This window comes from Fringilla coelebs (genome assembly GCF_963513975.1).
Source record: "Fringilla coelebs genome assembly, chromosome: 1".
NCBI classification, from domain to species: Eukaryota; Metazoa; Chordata; class Aves; order Passeriformes; family Fringillidae; genus Fringilla; species Fringilla coelebs.
In genome coordinates, this window is record NC_140028.1 from 61,296,613 (window position 1) to 61,319,978 (window position 23,366).

Here is a 23,366-nt window from a genome sequence, read left to right on the forward strand (position 1 = left end):
TATCTATGAGTCATTTCCAATACCATGGTATTTAGATACTCTGGGAAGTTTGTGTCTATACAATCAGCACTTAATTCCATGCTGTGGTGAGCAGTCCTGCTTTGCAGGGTAGGTATCTTCCAATCCTTTCATTGTGTTTCTCTCCCTCCTAGGCTTGCCTGCTGCCCCGTGACTGTCTGACCAAGCAGCATTATTTAAATCATGTGTCATACTTTAGTGTCATCACTGCATAGGTCAGCTTTTGATTTTTGCCATCCTCTCTTGGGTAAATAATGATTGACATTTTCTATCAGTTTGTTTTATAGAAGAAACTAAAATATTCTACTCATGTACTTCATGCGGGGTCTTAGAATATTTGCTAGTTGCCTGTCAAGATATTTCCTGATTTCAATAGGAAGATAACTTGATAAACTATAGGCAGGGCTTAAAATTCAGAAAGTTGAGAGGTTTTTTTAATGCTTTAGTTCATAAAGTACATTTCGAAATGTCTGAGGGGTACAAAGACTTATTGTGCATGCTGGAGAGATGTCTGAAGCAATATTTTCTGTGAGAAAATAACAACAGCTCAAGTGTGCCTGGGTTTTCAAGAGTAAAACTTCCCATCATAATTCTGAGCATGGAGTCTACTTGCCCCTCCAGGGTAAACTCACTGTGGTAATGCTAGTCACTGTAGCATTTCTGTGGTAATGTTCTTCACTTGGGGCTCACCAAATGTAGGAATTTGCAGGCAACCCTGACATGGGAAGAGATGAGAATCTTGACTCCATGTTTCAGAAGGCTGATTTATTATTTTATTCTATATTTAAAGAAAATTATATACTAAAACTATACTAAAGAATAGAAGAAAGGATTTCATCAGAAAGCTAGCAAGGAATAGAAAGAAATGGAATGATAATAAAATCCTGTGACTGACCAGCGAGTCCAAGAGAAGTGGACTGTGATTGGCCATTAATTAAAAACAACCACATGAGACCAATCAAAGATGCACCTGTTGCATTTCACAGCAGATAATTATTGTTTGCATTTCATTTCTGAGGCCTCTCAGCTTCTCAGGAGAAAAGATCCTAACAAAAGGATTTTTCATAAAATATGTCCATGACACATTTTCCCTGTCAAATGCCACTACAAGCAGTGCATCATTTGCCCACTTAGGGTCTGACAACATTGGGAAGATGACTGGTAGTTTTTTGTCTGGATGACTGCTTATCCTTTTGGTAGCTGTTCACTTCAGGTTGTTGGATGGAAGGAGAGATGCAGAAGTTGTGCTGGTTCTCGGTGCTGGAAGCTCTAGGGCGGACAGGTACAACAGTTCTTTTCATAAAATCATCAAATGGTTTAGGTTGGAAGAGACCTTTAAAGATTCACTAGTTCCAAGTTCCTGCCGTGGGCAGGAGCACCCTTTGCTAGATGAAGTTGCCCTAAGCCCTGATTTTCCTGGCTGGAACACCCATTCAGGAGTACATTACCTCTGAGCTGCTTTAATGATGTGCTTGCCCAGGGCACCTGATACCTATGGTGTATCAGTGTTAAAGGACTGCCTAAGGCTATCTTGAATAGCTGTCCACCCCTGCATGTTTGCCGAGTTTAAGAGCTTTTTATTCTTACTGTATGGAAGATTAGGTCATGAACAAAGTAATTTTTGGGTCAGCTTTTGCCAGCTGAAGGTAATAAACAATGACAAGTAAGCAGGTTGTGGTGACTTGAAGATGTAGTTTGTGCCAGCTGACCCGCAGCAGCTCCCTGCCCTGCACTTAGTTTTTAACTAAAATAACTATAAAAGCAAAAGTAATGTAGTTGGAACCATCCTCTTGGATCATCTTGAAGCCCAGGTACTGTAGAAGATGTTAACCTCTTTATGAGCAAATAGAAAGCAAAACTGATGCTATGGAGAACTGCTTTTTCTTTTGTAGGTGTTAGTAGCAGGCATGAATTCCTTGCAGGATACTAATTCAGAACATGGAATTAAACATTTGGTTTCGTAATTTTAGGAACCACTCAGTTTAATTTGTGTGTCTGATTTTTCACTCTTCGTAGTGAAAGCTTTGGTTGTTTTTATGCAGGGATGTTAATTAGCAGGAATTTTACAAGACTCAAAAGATGTAAGTGCAGAATTATTAATTAAAAGAAAATACTGAAATGTTTGATGAAATATCTGAGTACATGTGCCACATCTCAGCAAGCAGAAAAGCAAAGGTTTCTTGGCTAGTAAAATATAACAAGATCAAGGGCAAATCTACTGAGCTTATCTTACTGCAGTGCTACTCCTTTTCTTTCAGAAAATATTTCTGTACAAAGTAATTCTAAAGGTCAGGGTGGTTTATGTGAGACTAATTGAATTAATACTGAACCCATAGCTCCTTCTCTAGAAATTCAGCTCTTCAGAGAGGGAAGACAAGTAAACATACTCCTGAAACTCACATATGGATTACTTGTATGACGTATTTATTTACACTATTTACTCTCTTTGTCTATCTATCTATCTGTCTATCAAATTTCTATATAGAGTACAGAACTCTGAAATATGAAGGTAAGGACTGATATGCTGATATGAAAAAGCATGGCTCCTACATTCAAGACTGTGAGGGGCTTTGCTCTCCTGTCTACTGAAAAATACTCCATTAGGTGTCAGAGATTTTAGCATTGCATTTAACTTTCCAAGGATGATGGCACTCAAGGGGCAGATTCCAAGGACAGTGGCTCAGGTTACTGTCACTGCTAGTGGGAAGTGCATCACTGGTTTTCAGAAGCCACAGGGGGGGTTTTACCCTGGAAATCACATCATAAAATCTTTTGTGGTTGAAGTAAGCAATAGCAACTTCCTAGTTCCTAAGGTTTTCTATACAGATGGTGAGATACCTGCATGTCTAAAGATGTCATGTGCAAAATCCAGAACTGGTCAATGCTACTCTGCTTTGTTAAGAAATTCTTTGTCTTTTTTTTTTTTTTTTTTAATGAGAAAACATATGTATGACACATGATCTAACATGAGATACAATCTCACTAACTACACTGTCAGAGGTAGTTAGGAGACTAAAGGAAGCGTGGGAAACATTGATTGACTAAACTGGTGTCATGGCAGCTTTACAGGACAGAATTCCTTACAGCAAAAGAAAACAACAGGACTTGTGATAAAATGCCTTGTTTTCTTATACCTCTTTCTTAAAAAGGCATACCCCACAAAATGCATACAGCTGAAATGGTATAGCCCTGGATAAATATGTTCTGTGAAATTCCTTTGAAATTTTTTTTTGACATCTCAAACCTCACTGGCGCATTGTTAGGATTCCCCAATGCAGTTTCTGATTTTGTTTGGGTTTAATTTTCTTGGGGTTTTTGGCTGTGGGTTGGTATTTCATCTTCAGGGATGCTCCGTGTACACTGCGAGGCAGACCACTTCATATTGCAATTATGCTGAGAGCAAACAAAGGGAGGAAAGGCTGAGAGGCCTCATGGTCTGTAGTGCTTCGGGGGTCTGGACCCTGGCATTAGGTTCCCTGCAGAGCAGCCAGATTCCTTGGTGGCTTCAGGCAAGTCCCTAGGTCTTTGCTTTGCTTAATGCTGCTCACCTAACCTGTTGCCTGCTGTGGGCCTCTTTCTCCCTCCTGACTCCCCACCCACAAGGTGTTTAAGCACCTGTTAAGTGCCTCAGTAGTCGGGGGACCACTGAAGTGTGGAAGGTAGGAGTTTCCATAAGCCCTTGTTGGATCAGGACCATAGACTGTAAACTCCCTCAAATCCTGAGATTGCTTCCACTTATGTGTGTTACTTTGCACTTTGGTCCTAATCACATTTCCAGCTGCATATATAATACAAATAACTTTCCTGCCTGTGCATTAAATACACAGAAAACATTGGACTACTGCCACAAATGCTGTCTGAAAGAGAATCAGTGTTGCAGGTTTATTTCTTGAAGTGTGCAGGAGCACTTTTTTTAAGATTGTATCAGTTTTCGAGATGTTTGTCAATTGGTTCTGCAGTGTCTCCAGCAATCTCAGAGCAGCTGTAGTGATTGGTAGTGTAGAAGATGGGCAAGAGAAGAGAGAACATAGATTCTGACAGAGAAATTGAATAAGAGTGTATGTGTGCATAGATAACATACAAAAACAAGAGTAATGAGGTGGTTTGCCAGAATCACTGCTGGCTGAGAACTCTCGCATAAAGCCAAAGTTTCTGAGGGTAAAAGAAAATAGAGACAAAAAAAAACCCAAAACCCCAAGGCAAAACCTCAACAAACAACACCTTGAGGACAGCAGGAAAATAAAGGAGAGGAGCTGGGTGCAAGAACATGCAGCACTTTCTTGACAAGATGCTTAATCCAGACCATACCTACTTCTGCCACATTCTGCTAACACCTGCAGTGTAGGAATAGCAGTTCCCATTCAAGTTGAAAACAAAAGCACATTTCTAATAATTGTTTTTTCTAACCCTAAATTCGGGAGGAGCATGGTTGGTCTTGAGCCATAGAAGAGATGGGTTATGGCATTTGGGACTGCTTCATTTCCTGTGATGGCTGTGCTGCTTCTTTTTTTTGTTTATAATTTTTGAAGGGAAGAGAAAAGGTTTTGCTTCAGTCATGAAACAGCATCTTTCTCATGTGCCAAAAGTGCTTGAAAGTCTGTGCTTCTAAACCTCCTTATGGGAAGGAGATATACTGTTGCCTTTAGTTTAGATTTATTTAAACCTCAGGAGAACAGACTTCCATCCTTTTTCATTCCTTCAAGAAAAGCTTTGTTTTATTTTCCTTGCTTGCTTGCACACCACAACAAACTGGCAATTTTTAATTCAGAATCTTCTTTCAGACTAGGAAGCAGGAGAATTACAGGTTTTTTTCTTGCTACTGGTGCCAGCAAAATGGAAAAATTGGGACAGCAGGTGGCAGGTTGGCACCATTGGCGAGTGCCTTATACTGGAAACAAATGTCAGAAAACCTTAATTTGTCCTAATGTAGATGAAATGAGAGAGCACATATTTCTCTGGTTGTCCTCTGAAAATACAAATTTGTATAGCACTTCCAAATACAAGGGACTTTTACCTCATTCTTGCATGTCACCTTTCCTGCTAAGACTTCCAAGTGTTTTGGCTTTAGTTTTCTTTATTTTGGTGATTCCTGGTTTTGCCTCCTTTCCTGAGAACTGCTACTGCTTTGTCTTCCCCATTCATATTCTTTTTTCTTTCTTTTTTGCTGCATGGAGACTCTCTGCTGTACAAGTGTAAGTATTTTTTTAGCTCTGCTGTTTCTGGCCTACTTGTTTATGTTTTTGTGCTCCATTTGCCTCTGTACTGCCTTGAGAGTCTCCTGGGAGACTGTAGTGCCACCCATCTGCACCTACAAATGAAATAGGAAGTGATTCAGGAATGAGTTGGATTTACAAAAAGGTTCAGCTATGTAGCATCTGAATTTAAGGAATCCCTTGGTTTTAAGACCGAACCAAAGCAGAGTGCTGATGTTGGAGGTATAGGCACAAATATTACTGCTCAGAAGGAATATCTGTTGAGTTGGTTTTATATTCAAGCATCATACAGCTTAATGAAAGAGTAGTCCTTAACATGTTCTCAAAGCTGAAAACCCATATGTTGAAGGGAGTCTGGTTGGGGAGATAAATTTCAAGAGGGAGCAGCAAGTTGTTCATTAGTTTTTGAAATCTTCTGAAGGGGAAGTGACAGGAGGGTCACAGAGAGAGCATCTCTGTATCTAATAGGATTAAATATAAATTACTTTGAAGTAGGAGGAGAAAAACATGGAAATAAGCATATCCCTCGGCACTTAGAGTAATTTCAATTATCTGTATAAGCAAAGAGAATATCTGAGATCCTGTTTCTGAAAGTACATTGTTTTCTAGCATTCAAAACAGAACAATTTCTGTTGCTGTTTTTAATTCCCAAGGTACTAGTGTTCTTCCACAGCTGGTAATACAATTTCAGAAAACTCCAGAGAGCTCAGACGGTTTTGTGAGCAAGGCAGTCAGAAGGGAGGAATCTGGAAAAGTGATCATGGGAAGAGATCCTGGGAGCGTAAAGTTAGCAAGGACACATGACAGTGTGTTAATAAGCCCTTATTTGGAAGTGTGGTAGAGATCTGCTGGCCCACATCTACTGCAGAAGGATACATTCATGGAGCCATCTCCTGAGAGCCTCTCAAATTCCAGAGATGCAGTTAATATTTCTATCTGTTCTGCCAAGCAGCCTACAATGTGCTTATGGAAAAGTAGGCAAAACAAGGAAGAATTCAGGAGGTGGTGTGCTGGAATGGAAAGTCGGTGGAAGTTGTGTGTGAGAGGTGATACTAACAGCTCTTCCTCTGTAAAGGCCTCAAGGGAAGCATAAGGCCAGAGAGCCACGTTGTGCTTGTGGGGCCAGAGGGGGTGAGAAGGCAGAAGATGTGCTTCTGCCAAAGCTGAACTGCTTCCATGAAATATAGGAAATGGGAGTCAGGCTGGGGAGTTCAGATATCTCCTCTAGCAATGACATGTGCACTGCTGCTGTAGCAGACTGTGTGGTGGCTGAGATGTTAAGCAGAGATTAAGCCTAATATTTTGTAAAAGAGCACACTGGCCTATTTAAATTAATGCTTTGACCCATTTTGCTCTGCGTGTGATCTAGAAAGTTCACTTGGCAAGAAGCCTTTCATCTGTGCACTTCCTAAACAGGCTAGAAAACAGAAGGTTTTCAAATAAAAGTGTATGTGGAGCTGTTATTCATGCTGTTAAAGCAAATGGGAAGCATCTCTATCCCTCTGCCTTTATCCCCAGCAACCAAGCTGCTGATGGATCGTGCCAAGCTGACAGTAAGTTACAGCAGAGACTGGCTTATGGTCATCAGCACAAGCTCTGCAGGGTCATCTGGGGGCACTTTCTTGTCTGGGGAGGAAAATGAAATCATTCTGCTTCTGGCTGTTTGAGAAGTATATGGAGCATTCCAGTCCTTGCACAGGAACCTCAGGACTTGCCCAGTGCTGTTTTGCATTGGTGCCCTGGGCCAAGGCAGCTCTCAGCTTGTCGGTGTTCGTGCGCTCAGAGCACTGCCCGTGGCTGTGCAGCTGCTGAGTGACCAGAGCTCTTCCATCAGCCGTGTTTTCTGTCCTCCCTCCTGGTCTTCTTTAGCACAGGAGTTGCTGTATCTACTAAATGTAACTTCCAGTCACACCACCCAAAAACCCAGGAAACAGACCAAAATGCATGGGATGTACCTTCACAAGAGAAATGGGCTGTGTCTGGAAGTGAAACCAGGACTACTGATAGTGACTTGTAATTGCTGTCCCCCAAATGCTGAGCTGCTTTGACTCTTTCTTACATCAGGTGTGAATGCTTTGGTTGTTTCAGGTTTGGGGGATGGATGGACAGCTGTTGAGGTGTGCAGTTCAGAGGCTGCCCAGCTGCCTACCTCTTGCACAGTCCACTGCAATTGTGGCTGAAAAAATTCAGCACCTCTCCAGCCACTCGCCATCCAATCCATTGCATTTAATTTATTGGTAACTCTGAAAGTAGTGTCTGGCCTTTTGATGCAGCATCACTTTGCCTGCTCATTGGGGTCAGAGTGAGTCTGCTCAGGTGGCAAGCTACTTCCTGGCTCATCTTGAAACTGTTGTGTCATTTACTGGTGGTTATCGAATATGGAAGTGGAAATTTGCAACAGCTGAAGGTATCTTTTTTCCCCCAACAATGTACATGTCAATAAAATCAGAGCTCTGGTTTGTTTGTTTATTTCTTTATTTATTGCCCAGGTAGTGCTATCACTGTCCACTCTGTAGTCAAGTCCTTTTCTGGTCTTGAGAACATGGGTAATAGCTGTCCTGTCACAAAAAAATCTGTCATAACCTTGAGCATGTGAGTAGTGGTGTAATGATCCTCAGGACTACTTTGGGAATATGAATTCAGCTCATGTGAGTCTGTGCACTGAACCTTCCATACATAAAAACTAGCAAATGTTTGCCTTAAACAGTTCATGATTTTCCTAAGATATTAATGCCGACTATGTTTTTTCTGGCTGATACAAAATTGATATTTCTAACCTTCATTAACAATTCTGTTGATGAGTGGTAAGCCATAACAGAATTTGAAGCCACTAGATTTGAAGTTGCTAGGCTTCAAGACTAGCAGGTTAATGGAAGTATACGGGTATCACCAAAGCCAGCATGTACAACTCTACCACAAAAGGAGCCCATCTTTATAGAACCTGAGTGATTTTAAATTAACTCTTGAGAAAACCTGCAGTTCAACTTCTAAACAAAAAGTCCAATAATGCTGAGCTATGTTAAGAGGTTTGGAATTGGTGATGCATCCATTTCCTGTAGCAAAACTTTCTTTCTCGCCATGCAAACTTTCAGAAGGCTTCAATCAAGACAAGACAGACAGCTTTCTTTCAAAACCAACAAAGTTAAATCTGAAGTCTGGGTATTTGCGCTCTTAAGGCGTTGTATTCCTTTTTTTGGCAATGTGAAGATCAGAAGGCTGATAGCAGTAATTCAGTAACTGTGCTGAACTTTCCACCTCTTCTCAATGTGTCTGAAGTTCAGGGAAGTCGTGTTTGCTGCAGATACTGCCAACACTGACATGGGGGTTTTGTTTTCCGAAGGAGGGCTGTATTCCCCAAGGCTCATTTTCCTAGGGAAGTTCGGTGAGCTGTGTGGTGTGTAGTGATGTCCAGTAGCATAGATTCCCAGTAACATACCACTAACAAATGAACTGAAGAAGTGTATTTTGTATCAAAAATAAAAGCCAGAACAAGGGGTAGCCTATTCCTGGTATTGTCATTAACTGCAGTATTGGACAAAGTAATTAATCTTAAATGAGTCCCTCGTGATCTCTGCACAGGTGAGATTTTAATAGCTCGCTTGTTTTACAGTTAAAGATCAAAGAGTTAATGCTTGGACAATTTCAGTAATCATCCTGTGTGCAGCCTGCAGTTTTAGTGGGAAAAATGAACTACCTCCCTGGTTCTGTTCAAAGTCAGTTAAAATAGAAATTTAGAAAAAGTTCTGAATGTATGAGAGAGGGAGGAAAAACCTCATTCCCTTCTCGGGTTAAATCAAATCAGATCTTTAAATGGTTCACAGGCTTGAAAAACTGTTTTGTTATAATTTCTTTTGTCCCCTAAAGTAATTGTTATTTTGTTTTATGTTAATAGATGACTCCTAAATCAAAAAGGAAAAGCATCCACAGTAGAATGCTCCGGCCAGTGTCCAGAGCTTTTGGTAAGTGAGAATTCCTTAAAACCATTTTGTTTCTTTGCTTGCCTGAGGTGGTTCTAGATGGTTCTTGATTGAATAGCACAGGTGACTCTCCCTCCCTCTGGATTGCATTTGTGGCCCACACTGGCTGCTTTGTTTTGGTACTCTGCTAATGTGTTTGATAGTAAATAGTTGCTCCCAGCGCTCGCTCTGCTCTCAGAGATGTTGTGGCTAAGTTCCCTAAATGTGCTTATAATTATTTGCCACCAAAAAGAGGAATGGCATTGTCTTTTGTTTTAAATATCATGTTAAATCTAATTAGAAAGTTTTGATTTCTCTTAGAAATGGAATTTGATCTAGATAAAGCACTGGAAGAAGTACCTATCCATATAGAAGACCCACCATTTCCTTCCAGCAGGCCAGACAAACGAACTTCTGGATTCATTTCAGAGCTGCCATCAGAAGAAGGAAGGAAACTGGAACACTTTACAAAATTAAGGCCCAAAAGGAATAAAAAGCAGCAGCCCAGCCAAGCAGCAGTGAGTCTACATTAAAATATTGCTGGCAATGTCGTGTGTTGATTGCTTTTTGCCATGAGTCAGGTCTTGCAGTGTAATGAGGACAATGGTTGAAGATATAAAAGCCATAAGCAACTACTTAATTTTTCTTCTGGTATTCATGTCTTTCAGTGTGCTGTCCCTATTACAAGCTTTTTGTCTTGTTCGACACAGCCTAAATCCAGGATATGTTTTATCCTTTTTTATTTTGCTTTTGGATTTTTTTTCATAGAGGCAGTTTCTGGAGGTGCTTGGAGCTTTCACATGAAATGCACAAAATATCATGAGACTTTTCAATTATATTGCAAGGATTTGTTAAGTCTTAATCCTTTTTTCTGCCTGCATTAAGATGTGGTTACTTGGCAAGAATTCTTCTTTCTGTCAGCTCTCAGAGGAGCTGCTCTGTGACACCCAGCTTCCCACAGCTCCTAAACTGAAGATGGTGTTTGGGCCAGCAAATCTGCATAGTCACAGATCTGCTTTTCATGCTGGAGCCTGCCTTAGAAAGGCAAAACAGAAGAGCACTGTCTGTTCACGAAAGGCATTGGTGTGAACTCAATATACGTGCGTGGAGTTCCCACAGCTCCGTTTCCTTGGCACACAGCATCAGTAAAGATGAATTTCCGTGATGCTGTGTCCTCAGGGTATGTGAGGACAGATCTGGAGGAGTTACAGAGTTATCTCACAGCAACAGGGCACAGCTGATATGATAAGTAGCCCCATCAAGGGGCAGCCGTTGCCTCTCTGTGTTAGGCTGCCTCACAATAAATGCCTGTGGCCTTTTCTGCTTCCTGAGGATTTCTAATGGAGAGGATCCTTGAAAATTTCCCTAATGCTGGGAAAGATCGTATCAGGCAGCGGAGTGCTTTTTGTACCACTTGGAAAGGGAGAAACGTTCAAGCAAAGGGAATATTCAAGCCAACTTTCCATTCCCTTGTGCTTTGCTGGGAAGATTAGAGGTAGCAGAAGAATGGATTTGTCTCCATGTAGTGAAAACACATCTGTGTTTACTCTCCCAGTTCCACTGCTGCAGAACGCACATGTTTTCCCAGTGGCTTCCAAGGTCAACGCATCCTGTGCCATCAGCACGGGGAGGTGCAAGGAATGGAGGTGTGGGAGGGGCAAGTGCTTCACTAGCAGGCATGGAACTAGCACATGCAGGGTCTTCTTCAGCAGTGGCAAAAAGGTCACTCCTTGTAGAGAACTTCCCATGATAGTGCAGTGTTGTGGAATGCTCATCCATATTGAATCAATTGGGAAATCTGGAGTTTATTTAGTTGCAGAAATTGAAAGGAACCTTTTTTTTGTTAAACCAGTTTGTCCCTGTCTTGTTTTTATGAACCACTTAGTTCCTTACTAGTTCTGACCTCAAAATGAGTCCAAACAAATTTTTGAAAGACTTAGGATGTTTGTTTTGATGCTTCTGAAAATGAAACAGCCAGATTTTGGAGGTCAGAGTCATGAGTGGACTGTGACATTGCTTGCAGAGTTGATTTGCTGCTTCAAGAATACAGAAAGCAGTGCTTAGGGAAAGCACTTGAAACGTGAGAGGCAAAATCTTGACCTCTTCTGCCACTTAAAGCAGCTCTGTTGGGTTGTTTGCTGTTCCCATTATTTGTATTTAGTAATTCAAGGGGTCTCAGATGATCATAGCTGTACTTCTCTGGTTTTGCTGCAAAACAGCTCTGTTCTTTGGAAGCTGAAAAATGTAAGACGAGAGAGGAGAAAAAAGAAAAACAAACTTTTAACTTGAGTTGGGTGGGTGGGCAGAAGAAAGATTTATAGTTTTGTCAGTGTTTCTACTGGAATGAGTGTTTAGAAAGGGGGGGAAATAAGAGGGAAAAAAAGAAAAATGCAAAGCCATCCAGTCTCAAGTAGCTTTAACTTTGAAGCAAAATGATAAAACAGATGTTTATAGTTTAGATTTTTGTGAGATCTTAACGTCATGAGTTCTTCCTTCATGTGTGAAGATTTAGTACAGCAAAGAAGGTGCATCTCTAATGTATGAAAGAGATTGTGATTCCTCTTATTTATTTCTGCTTCAAGGCCATTTTTTTCCTTAACAAAGAAACATGCTTGCTTTTAAACTTAAGCTTATAAAAGAGATAAAAAAGGACAAATGAAGACTTAACACTTTTTTTTTTTTAAGAGTTAGGAGGGTAAAACACAAAATAAACCAGAGCTTAGTCTTACAGTTAATGCTGGTACCAGAAGGTATTGCAATAAACAGCTATAAGAATATCCTGTGCCTTGAGGACCTTATTAGACCTTCAACATTTCTGTACATCTTTTGTTATTTTTGAGGAACTTGGTGCTGTTTCAGATACAAATTATTTTCTCTTTATGAGGTAGATCTTCTCCTTTGCTGTCGATCATTGGATCCTGGAATTAGTTCCCCTTCAGGAGATCCTCTTGGCTTAGATAGTTTCAAGTTTATCCCTACTACCTGGAGGACTACAGTATCAATGTGCAGTGGTTTCTCATTTCTGCTAGAATGCATAATTTGCTTTTATTTTGTGGGTTTTTGAGATGCCGGTGATAAGGGGCTTGTCACAGAGACCAGCCCAGATGAAGGCACGTGCACTCCTGCCTACAGTGAGATGTTCCAGCTAAGCAAGCTCACTACAGAACACACCAAAGTTGGAAATCTGATAAATCATTGTGCTAATTTAGAATAGAACTGTTCTTCATAGAAAATCTGTTGCCAGTTTGACTGGCAACAAAGCAGTGATTACCAGGTGGGCTTCTTTCAGATCAGTATTAGATTGCTACAGCAGGTATCAATAAAATATTAACTTTTATCTTTGATAACAAAAATAACAGGGTTCAGGAATGGAAAGTTAAAAGTTTCATGGCTCTGTCAAAGCATGGCTCATATGGAGTCCACTTCCCTGACTTAATGAGACTAGGTTCAGCTTTTAAGAGTATTGAAGCATGGAAAATTTGTATTCCACTTCAGAAAATAAGCTGGGATTACTCTTGAGTTATAATAGGAACTAGAAGATTCCTTGATTTGAATTCTTTCAAATTACAAACCCTGTTATTTTGTGTCCTGGTCCCTAGCACTACCAAGAATACAAATGGGTTGGCTCTTGGGGAGTCCTCTGTAGTCATCTAAAAGATTTCCACGTGGCATTTGAATTAAAGGAAGTTTCTTTACTGGTAATAGAGCTTTTCCACATCAAAGCCAGATATAGGAGCTACACCACATGAGAAATCCTCCCAGGAGACTGCTTGTTTCATCTTCAGGAGGCTGCAGAGTCACCAGCTAATCTTCACAGGGCCTTTGTGGTAGGCAGGTATTTCAAAGCCAGCCTGGTTTATATGCCTGAGGTCACCCATATTCAAAATGTGGGCTTTGAAATCAAAGGTGGGGAGCAAGTTTGTTGTTTTCAGATGTTGAGCAAAAGTCTGTGTTTAGTTCCTAAAATGGAGCACCTGATTCTGTATTTAGAGTCTCTGCTTTTAGAAGTGCTAGACTGAATGAATTATAAAAGGCTCTGTTGGCCTGCTGGAGCTCTGTTTCTAAATCTCTTAAGTCCAAAATCCAGAACATAGGTTTTTCTCCAAATAGGGAAACAAGTGGCTGTTGAAAATACTTTCCGTGCAGGTCATCACCTGATCAGGATTTATTTTCTCTGTGTTTTGTTGCTTGTCTGCCTGACCTCTGTTCTCTCAAGCCCAAGGCATTTGATTCCTGGCCTCATGCTTTGCAGCATCCAGTTTGTCACTGGTGTTTTGGGTTATTTTGCATTTGATGTAATGCATCAGCTGGCCTGACTAGAGGGGGAATTCCAGTGGTGATTCTGTTGTCTGCACCGAGTTCTGGTTGGCACACATAATTTTATAATGTCTTAACTCTTAATTATTGTCACTGGAGCAAACATGCTTAGATTATTATATAACAGAGAGAGTTTCTTCTTCTGTCAGGTGTCTGCTGGAGTACCACCAGAGGGGGATCAGAATGGCCTCATGGGGAGAGTGGATGAAGGTGTGGATGAATTTTTCACTAAGAAAGTGACAAAAATGGATTCAAAGTAAGTTTAAAAAAATTTTTAGAAGTTATTTTTTAAAAAAGTCCATCTTAATAACTGGGCAAGTAGCACTTTCAAGCTGTGTTTGACTCCTGTTCCAAATATTCAGGGTTGCTGTTGTCAAAGTCAGAAAATACCTTAGTAGTCAAGACATTGTGAATTCAATTACCTGCCCTTAAAGTGGCTACTTTGAAATAAATTGCTTTACTATACCACGTTGAGGGGATTAATGACTAGTGTGTATTTTTGTATTTCAGTTGACTTCATTTTACCCTTCACTGAAGCTCATTAGAGCTGAAGCAGAGCTTTGTATTGGTTGAGAGTCTCCCCAGTGCTCATTGTACACATGGTGTTTCTCTCTCGTGAGGAGTGCTGTTGGGTACAGCATTTTCATAGATGACAGTAGATTTATGCTGCTTTTGAAATATGTTAAAGATGTGTTTCACCAATTTGTAGTATTCCAGGTTTAAGCAAAACATTAATTTGAAAGATGTTTTCTTCTTTATATAAGGGTTATAGAGCTTATGCAGTTACTTTGGAGCTGGCTGTGTATTTACAGAAACATGCATGTAGGGGCTCTTGAATTCATGCATGTTTGTGCAGATGCACACACTGAATATTTCCATAACTAAATGAGAAAGCAAGGGTGATTTCCAGGCAACTTGGAATGACCCTTTCTGTGTTTTCCATTAAGGAAAACAGTAAATGTGACTGGTAGGTAGCTGTGCCAGGAAAAGCAAATGTTCTAAAGTCACTATGAGTTATAGATATCCATAGTGACATGTGAAGCCATGTGTGATATACCATGTGGAGGCACGAAATTATGGTAGCTTTGAAAAATTTCTTGAGCAGGTTAAGCTCAGGGTGCTCACAGGCTTGCATTCTCCTGTGCTTCCCTTGGGTGCCTGCCAGCTGCTCATTTCAGATGTCCCTGTGAACTTGCACCACCCCTGTTTGCCCATCCCTGGCCATGCTCTTTGCTGAGGATCTTTATTTGGGGCACCAGTGGTTCTCTTTCCAGTTTGGGTGCTTTTATGTGAATGTGTATGTGCTCAGCTTTGCCCTTAAGTGTGAATACTCTGCTCAGAAGATGCCTCTAGAAAACCTTAGTGGCAGGCAGGCTCTTTAGGGATTGGTTTTGCTTGTTTGCTCTTTTGGATTTTGTGGTTTCTTATTTTTTGGTGGGTTTTTTTGTTTGTTTTTTGGATTTTTTTTTTTTTTTTAAGATGAGCATCTGCGCTATAAAAGTGACCTCTGTATTTCTTACTGAGAGAAAGTGGCTGTGCCAGCTAGTTCCTCTTTCAAGCAGGGCCCTTAAGGAACAATATCTCCTAAAAGCCATGTTAAACATGTGCCTAGATAAGTTCTTCTCCTTTTACTATAGACAGGTGCAAACCACGAGCAGTGCATTCTGGAAACAGAGCAGAGTGAAATTGTATGTTGTGGTGGGTTGACCCTGTGCCCACCATAGCTGCTCTATCACTCCCCTCCTGCTGGACAGAGGAGAGAAAATATAATGAGATGGGTTGAGATAAGGGCAGGGAGAGATGTCTTGCTAGTTACCATCCATGGGCAAAACAGACTCAACCTAGGGGAAAATAAATTTAATATATTACTAATCAAATCAGAGTATGATAAGGAGAACTAAACCATATCTTAAAAATATCTCTCCCCACCACTCCCTCTTTCCATGACTCAACTTCACTCCTGATTTTCTCTACCCTCTCCTCCCCAGTGGCACAGGGGACAGAGAATGGTGGCTGCTATCAGTTCATCACACATTCTCTGCTGCTCCTTCCTTTTCAGCAGGATGACTCCTTACACAGAAGCCTCTCCTGTACACGCCCTGCTACCAAAACCTGGCCATGCAAACCCAATATCTATGTGCATAGACAGCTTGGTTAGAGCTGTCTGTTGTTAGAAACAGCTGGATGCCCAGTGCAGATGAAACAACTGCACAAAGCAGCATCACATCAAGATATGATCAATGCTAGTTGTCCTGTTTTTAATATAGAGACACCAGGTAATGATTTGGCCTAGGGCAATATATGGGTCATATGAAATATTAGCTTTGCCTGGAAGAAGTAATTTGATACTATTTTAAAAAGGGAGAAGGGGAATGGAGAAAAGTTTGAAATGTCTGTGTCTTTTTTAGGAGACCATCAACTAAAAGTTCAGACAGCAGCGAGCACAGTGAAGCAGGCGATGAGAAGAAGAAAAGGGACTCGAGGAAGAGTGGTTTCCTGAACTTAATCAAATCAAGAGGCTCCAAATCCGAACGCCCCCAGACTGTGTCGGTGGCCGAGGAGCCCTCCTCACCCAAGGTTGCTGCCAAAAGCCCAGCTTTAGACACGAGCAAGAAGGAGGCAAAGCCTGCAGAGCAGAACGGGGGTGCAGAGCGATCCGAGGAGTTAAAGACGCCAGACTCACTGGAGGAGGTGCAGACAGATGATGTGGCAAAAGCTGAGAGGGGTGACAGCAAGGGAAGCCCCCAGGGAGGCCGGAGGTACGGTGTGCAAGTGATGGGCAGTGGACTTCTCGCAGAAATGAAAGCCAAGCAGGAGAAGAGAGCAGCCTCTGCTCAAAAGGTGAAGGCAGTTTGATTTCTTTTGAGTTGTTAAAAGAAAGAGCCAAACTGTGTGTCTTCAGGAGAGGTGGTTTGGGACTGCAAGGGTTGGGGGCTAGGGCTTGGCACATCAGTCCTGCTTTCCAACAGAGATTGTGGTGTTCCTGCAAGAGGACTGCTCTCTGCTGTGGTGGTTGAACACAAACAGCCTGGCCAAGGCACGGGCTGCACATGTGGCGCACGAGTTGCACCCTTAAGCCTGCGCTTCCGCTCCCCTTGGGAGGAGTGGCACCTGCCCTTGCACTTGGTGTCAGACCATCACAAACACAGAAGAGGACATGTAATTGTTTGCACATATCACAGAATAACTTGGGGCCAACTATTAGCCCAGCTCAGTAGCTCCACTCTATATGATATGTGGCTTGTTCACAGTGCATACTGGAATTGCTTCAGAAAAGGTAAAGCTAGGACAGGCTTCCTACTGTGTGCCCCTTGCACACAAATACCTCAGGTATGTCGCAGAGTTAACTACAGTGGTGGCTGGCTGTACTCTTCTCTTTCAGAAAATGATGTAGACAGATGGAGAGGTCTGCTGTATCTTGTTATATATTCCATTATATATATCCATGCAGAGAAGTAAATCTGGCTACTAGTCACTCTTTACAATATTTGGCATATACTTTTCTTGTTGCACTTCTTGATTTTTATGTGCTTTTGTACCACACCTAATTATTTTTATGCCTTTGATTTATGTATTTCAAATACTAACAATGAAAGAAAATAACCTATTAAAATTTATTTCCAATTGTCTGTCCAGATTTTCTCTTCTGGAAGTGCTGATCCTGGGCAGGAACTCTGCTTCACTCTGCAAATGTACAGAGTGGAATATCCTTGTGTTTCTCCAAAGCATTCCGTGCTGGCCTATTTTGCCTGATGCCCATTTGCCATTGGTCTTCCCTGTTATTATCCTCTGCTTCCTGCCAGCTGCCATTGGCATATTTCACAAGTACCAAAGAACCAGCCTTTTTTCACTTATCTCCTCCTCTCTTCCTCTCCCATGTGCAGGGCACTCAGATGTTCGCCATTTGCCATCACGGTCCCCTGTCATTTAAAAGGTGCTACCTTACAACAAAGCTCATCTTGTGCTTTGTTGTGTTTTCCTTCCTTTGACACATACAGGGTTGTCTTGCTGTGGCCAAGCAAGGCACCCAAAGTCCATTTTTACCTTTCTTCATAGCCTTACAGTGCTTGCCATGATGTGTGAGCTGTTCCTGCAGACACCAGAGTCTTTTCACAAGCAGATTCGAATTAATACAGTTGTCTATGGATCATTAAAGGGATCCTCGGTACAGAAGCAATTTTTCTAAAGAATGACCAATTCCTTCCTTTCTCATTGGTGTTAAGTAATGCCCCTGAATAGTCTCATTGACTTCTAAAGCACCAAGTTTTCAGATAAAATGCCTTATGATTTTAAATAAGAGTATTATGCCCTGCCTGTAATTTATAAAATATCGAGCTGTTCCAGATTATATTAATTTTTACAAGTGCATAATTGTGTATGCTTCGTGCTCTTTGGATTCTTAACATTTTTTATCTACAGTGAGTCAAATCTGGAAGGAGGTAGAATATTAGCATGTATAATTTTTTTTATAAGTGGGGAAAGTAAAAGTCCTCTTCAATTGGTGAGCTTTCATAACATTAATTGGAAACTTTCCTTTCATCCTTCAGAAGTAAAAGTTGTTGATGCCTATTACAAGGTTTTGGGGTGGTTTTTTTACCACACTTAACCTATTTACTGCCTGGAAAGGTTAGTCCTCTTATTTCAGGTTTAAAATACAAAAAAATAATGCTATCGACCTTATTTTTTGTACAATATTACATTTATGGAATGCAAAATTCTTTTTTATACATATATAAAAGAGTGACAATAAAACTGAACTGAAATAGGAATCTGTACACAGCAGAGTACTGAGTTGTCTATCCCTAATGTTTCTCAGAGGACACAAATTTGAACTGCTGTTCAAAAGCATTTTTCACATACTTCATCCATCACAATATCAAATAATTTAGGTTTGCACTTTTATTCATGGTACTCATGAAGGTGGAAATCATACAGTATCCTGACACCTGAGCTGCAGAAGACAGCATCCCACTGCTACATTGTTTAGACGGTTAAGATATCAAGTTCTGTAACATCTTCAAATTTATCAGAATTTCAGTATGATAGAAAATTGTATTTTCCTGCAAGGTACAGATGGCTGCTTATATTCTAAGCTATTTTACATGACAACAAAGCCAGAAGGAATTTACTATTTCATTCATACCCTACCACAGTCTTGTTACAGATAAAAGTGATGAGCAGGTGCAGAGTAGATGGAAAGATGGTAAATGCATTTTTGTTTTCTTGTGCTTAGAATACAGCAGGGGAATTGGCACTAATGGTAGAGTCAAGTATTTGGAGATCAATGTTGCCTCAGGGCACACATAAATAGATCTTTTAGCTCCATCTAGTGTTACACACTGGATTTTTAAATACCTGAGCAAGGCCCACGAGGAAACCATCATTTATAGCCTGATTATTCCTTCTCAGTGGCACCCAACTCTGCAGTGTTTCCCAGCCTTGCACAAATTCCTATTAAAAATACAGCCTGGGCATTATTTATCTACATGATGAATTCACCTGCATTGATCTGACTTCTTGGGGTAAATTTTTGCTGCCAGTGTTTAGTGTTGTCTGGAGACCATAAGCTGTTTGTAATGTGTGTGCAGTAGGTAGCCAAACATGCTCACATCCTAATTGCATTTTTAAGTACTACACTAATAGGTGCCAGCACTGCTTTTCTGCTTGTCTTGGTACATGGTCATATTTCCCCAGTTGTCCCATAACTAGAGAGGGAGGAAGGAACTACAGTGAAATTAGTTTCTTGCAGTCATGCAGTTCTCCTAAGTCATTTACTGTCGTTAAGTGTTATGCATCTTTCTTCAGTATTTGCATAAGAAAATTAGTTTCTCAGTGAAAGTTTAAGAGAATTTACATTCCATGAAAAGATTGTTGCAAAAAAAGGTAGTTTTTCCAAGGTACAGAAGAAAAATCCAGCAGAAGGAGAGTGGTATTCCCTTAAAAAATATATAGCCAAGACAGACTTATAGAAAAACATGTAACTGTAGGAGGTGAACAGGTGAGAATTTAGCCAAATATCAGTGTCAGTCAAGAAAGGGGAACAAAAACTGAGTTTCTGCCCAGTGGCACAAAGCCCTAATGTTTCTAACTTTGGAAGTGACTTTGTTTTGTCCATATGGACACAGTAGCTAAATATTCTGACCCTACAAGTCACAGCATTTCTAGAGTTCATCTGTCCAGAAGACTTCATTGTATCAGGGTAGTTTTACATCACAGGAAGCTTAACGATTCTTCTAATAGCACCCTCTTTAATGCAGTGTGCCATTCTTAGTGTTCACCTGTTCTTAGAGGAGAGATTGGGAGATAGCATCACCCTGCCAGGTCTTATACAGGAATGGCAGACACTCAGCATCTCCATCTCTCTTTGTTGTATTCAAGAGAGGCTTTGTTTTAGGAGCTGTGAAATTATGTGAGCAAAGTGGAGGTATCAGTAAATCTCTGAGGCCAACCACACTGTCTTCTGCATCACTCCCCAAAATCATCTTCTCTTGAAATGCATGAGAAAGGCACACGGCCAGCATGGATGTTTAGAGAGTGTTTCTTGATGCTTGTATTTGAAATACTGATTTCACTCTAAATACATCCGGTTTTCTGTAGTAGGCATGTACTTGGGCTACTTGTAACCATTTTCTTCCTTCCTGTGTTTCCTGTTGTCCCATTTTAAACTGTATGCTATACTTAGCAGTCTTCCAGGTCATAACCCTCCAAAAGGCAGTGATCATGTTTGTACACTGTGTGGCACGTGGTTGAGGTTTCTAAATGCTGTGGGAGGGACAGTAAGAGTTGGGGTTGGAGCAGTAGCAGTGACCTGAACACATCAGTGTTACTTGGGCATGGGTATAGAACCAAATGCAGTGCTCAGCAGAACAAATCATTTGCTTTAATGATTGCCACACTGGCTGTCTTGAAATAGCAAATAAAGATCAAGATTGAAGCTGCCTGGCTGCAGAAGTCTATCCCTACTTTTTATAGTTTAAAAAAAAAAAAATCTCACTTCTATCCCTAGTCTTATCTTTGTAAGGCTTTCTCTCTTAGTATATCCTACTTCTATGTGCTTTTTTTTGAATCCTCTCATTTGTCCTTCTGCCTAAGCTTTGGTAGCAGGTAAGGCAGTAAAAGGAGGCTGGTTCTCTTACAAGTGCTGCATATCTAAACTTCTCCTGATGAATACACAGGTTTCAACCTCACTTAGCTATGACATGACAAAAGCCTTCAGCGTTTGGGGTTTTTTTTTGGAGATCAAGATGTTAGGAAACCTATTATTTGCAATAGAAGAGAGGCAAAATATCAGCACATAAACCAGAAGTCTCTTTTCTTTTGAGATGCTGAACATCCAGCAGTGCTGGTGATGAGTAGCTTTAAAAACTTTTCAGTAAATAAGGTCTGTGGGTTTTTAGGGTATTCCTGTAAATATGTGAGCACTGCTACTTCTGTAGTTGCATTTTTATCTAAAATAAGAAGTTATTCTTCTGTGTAGAAGAGCATAAGATCAATTCAGCAGTCATATTCAAAATCTAGATCTGCAGAAAAAGGTCTTCATTTCAAACAAGAAGTTTTTAGATGCAGAGCTATGCTAGGAGACCTGTTACATAGGAGGCAGTGTGTCATTGCAGCTCTGATAGGCATGTGGCAGTGTTAGGTGCAAATAAGGGTAGTTTCCTTCCCACTTAATTCTCCAAAATCTGAAACAAAGAGAGAAAGAGCGCCATTTCTTGTTATCACTGATTTCTCTGCCTCGTGCCTTCCAAATTAGAGGGTTTTTCTTAACAGGATCACTAAGTTGTATTAATTGCAGATATGTTACTAATTGGAGAGCTTTTCTCACTCTTTCAGAAACTTGGGAATGACACAACTCCCAGAGAGTCTTTTGACACAACAGTGAGCTCGGAACGACTGGATGGAAGTGGCACAGGTACAGTATAAGTTTCCTGGTATAAACTTCCTAGAAAATGCAAAATGCCTGATGTCCAAAATCTCACTTCCCTCTTCAGACTCAATGTCTGCAATTGGTTAAGCAAAGTAGGAGTTTACCCTATGTGAAGAGCATTAGAAACAAGCTCACTTTTTCTGTTGTGGATGACACTTCTCCTGAAGTCAGCTCTAGGGTTGAGTTTATGGCTCACTTTTTTACTCTTGTTGCTCAGGAGGGAAAGCACTTGGTGCAGGTGGCTGGGGGGCCTTTGAAAGGAGGCTGGCTTTCAATGGGATCAGCAAAGCTGAAGCTCAACCCAAGAGCCAGCAGAAATGTCTGTGCACAAAGAAGTGGAAGCACTCAATATATCTGAGGATGGAAATATGACCAGTTTTCAAGCTTTAGGTCTGCTCATACTAACTGGAGTGGCGCTGACTTTCAGCTGACTGTAGTGCTGTCGGTCTGTCAGCAGTCCTGACTCATAGTCAATGCAGCTGGCTCTTCCCAGGATTCAGCCAGTCTGATTGAAGCCAGGGCTGTCTGCAAAGCTGTGGAGGCCCCTGGACACTGCTCATGTGCACAAAGCAGCTTTCCATTGTGTAAAAAATGGTGTTTAGCCTTGCAGTGCTTACAGCACCAATTCCCTCTGCACCTCATCTTGCCTTTGTCAAGCCACAGTCCTGGGCCCTGACAGGGGACACTGCAGCCAGCCAAGGACAGGGTTGACAGACTGGTTTGCATGTATACTTTGGGGACTGGCCAGTGAAAGTTTCAAAAGGGATTCAACTCTGGTGGTTTGTGTTTACTACATGAAAGGAGTGGTCTGAACTAGGAAATCCAGGTCTGATTTCTCAGCAGCAGTTGTATCCTGCAAGCCTGGCACACAAGATTGCAAAAACACACAGAAAAAAGGCTGGAAAACCAGGCTGAAATCAAAATCCAAATGTGGCCATCTTGATTGAGCACTTCAAATACCAATTTTGAAGTTTTATGTCTTTCTAAAGTGTTTTTTTTAAAGAGTATTCAAAGCATGCCATAATCTATAAATCAGTACTTTTAAAGCCTGCTTGTTTTTGAGGAGGACCTTGTGAACTGTATGTGTCCCCTGAAGAAAGCATAGTGAAGTCAGAGGAGCAAAGATAGTCTGCACTTTAGGCATTGGAGTAGCTGGGGGTGTCTGACCTCAACATGTCTCTGGTCATTTTTTCTGTACATGACACATTTCACCCCCACCACACTGCACTGGGCTTGCCCCTTCCTTTTGGCCTCCAGCTGTCAATTGTTTCCTTACCAGTCTTGCTTGAGAGCTCCCCAAGGCTCCTTTTCATTGTTGCAGCTACACTTAGTCTTTGGCTTGGGCTAATTTATTTTAAATTACTGTGCTCTAATAATGTTAGAAGGCCTGAGGTCAGGAAGAAAAGAAAGTAAGTTAATGGAAAATTGCTGAATATTGTTGCAGGAGAACTAAGCTAGTGGTTCTGAAGGAGAATAATTTTGGGGGTTTTATTCCTTGCTTTGTATGTGGATGTTGCCTGCTTCTTTTGTATGCACACAGGCACAGGTGCAGGTGGTGTCCCGCTGTTTCACTTGCAGCAAGAAAGTATTTCACGTGTGCAGACGCAAACTCTCCCTGTCACGCACTCACACTCATCTCTGTGCACCATACAGCTGTCTGCTTTGCCAGAGTTTAACTCCAGCTGGGCTGGAAAACAGTTACATAGGCTGGAAAAACATGCTGGAGATTGGCTTGCAACAAAATGCATAAACACTCTCCCTCCCTTCCTCCCACTGCCGTTAAAATGTCTGTGCTCAGCACTTCCATGTTCAGTAGGCTTTCTGAATGGGAATAGCAGCTAGGTAGGTCAAGTCAGCATCTGTGAGCACACACTTGGTTCTGCCAAGTACCAAGGCTACCAGTCTGCATTTCAGTTAGTCTGAAATTCTCTCCTG

General features: G+C 41.2%; 1 protein-coding gene across 2 annotated transcripts in view; it reads left to right on the forward strand.

The window, feature by feature from the left end:
* The window catches only part of CARMIL1 (capping protein regulator and myosin 1 linker 1), a 189,093-nt gene that overhangs the window by 156,292 nt on the left and 9,435 nt on the right, over nucleotides 1–23,366 (forward strand). For both annotated transcript variants that reach the window (XM_084207455.1, XM_084207456.1), the window contains exons 30-34: nucleotides 9,124–9,190; nucleotides 9,509–9,705; nucleotides 13,654–13,760; nucleotides 15,913–16,345; nucleotides 21,338–21,416. In XM_084207455.1, the coding sequence (XP_084063581.1) occupies nucleotides 9,124–9,190; nucleotides 9,509–9,705; nucleotides 13,654–13,760; nucleotides 15,913–16,345; nucleotides 21,338–21,416 (883 nt within the window). The remainder of the gene's footprint in view (nucleotides 1–9,123; nucleotides 9,191–9,508; nucleotides 9,706–13,653; nucleotides 13,761–15,912; nucleotides 16,346–21,337; nucleotides 21,417–23,366) is intronic.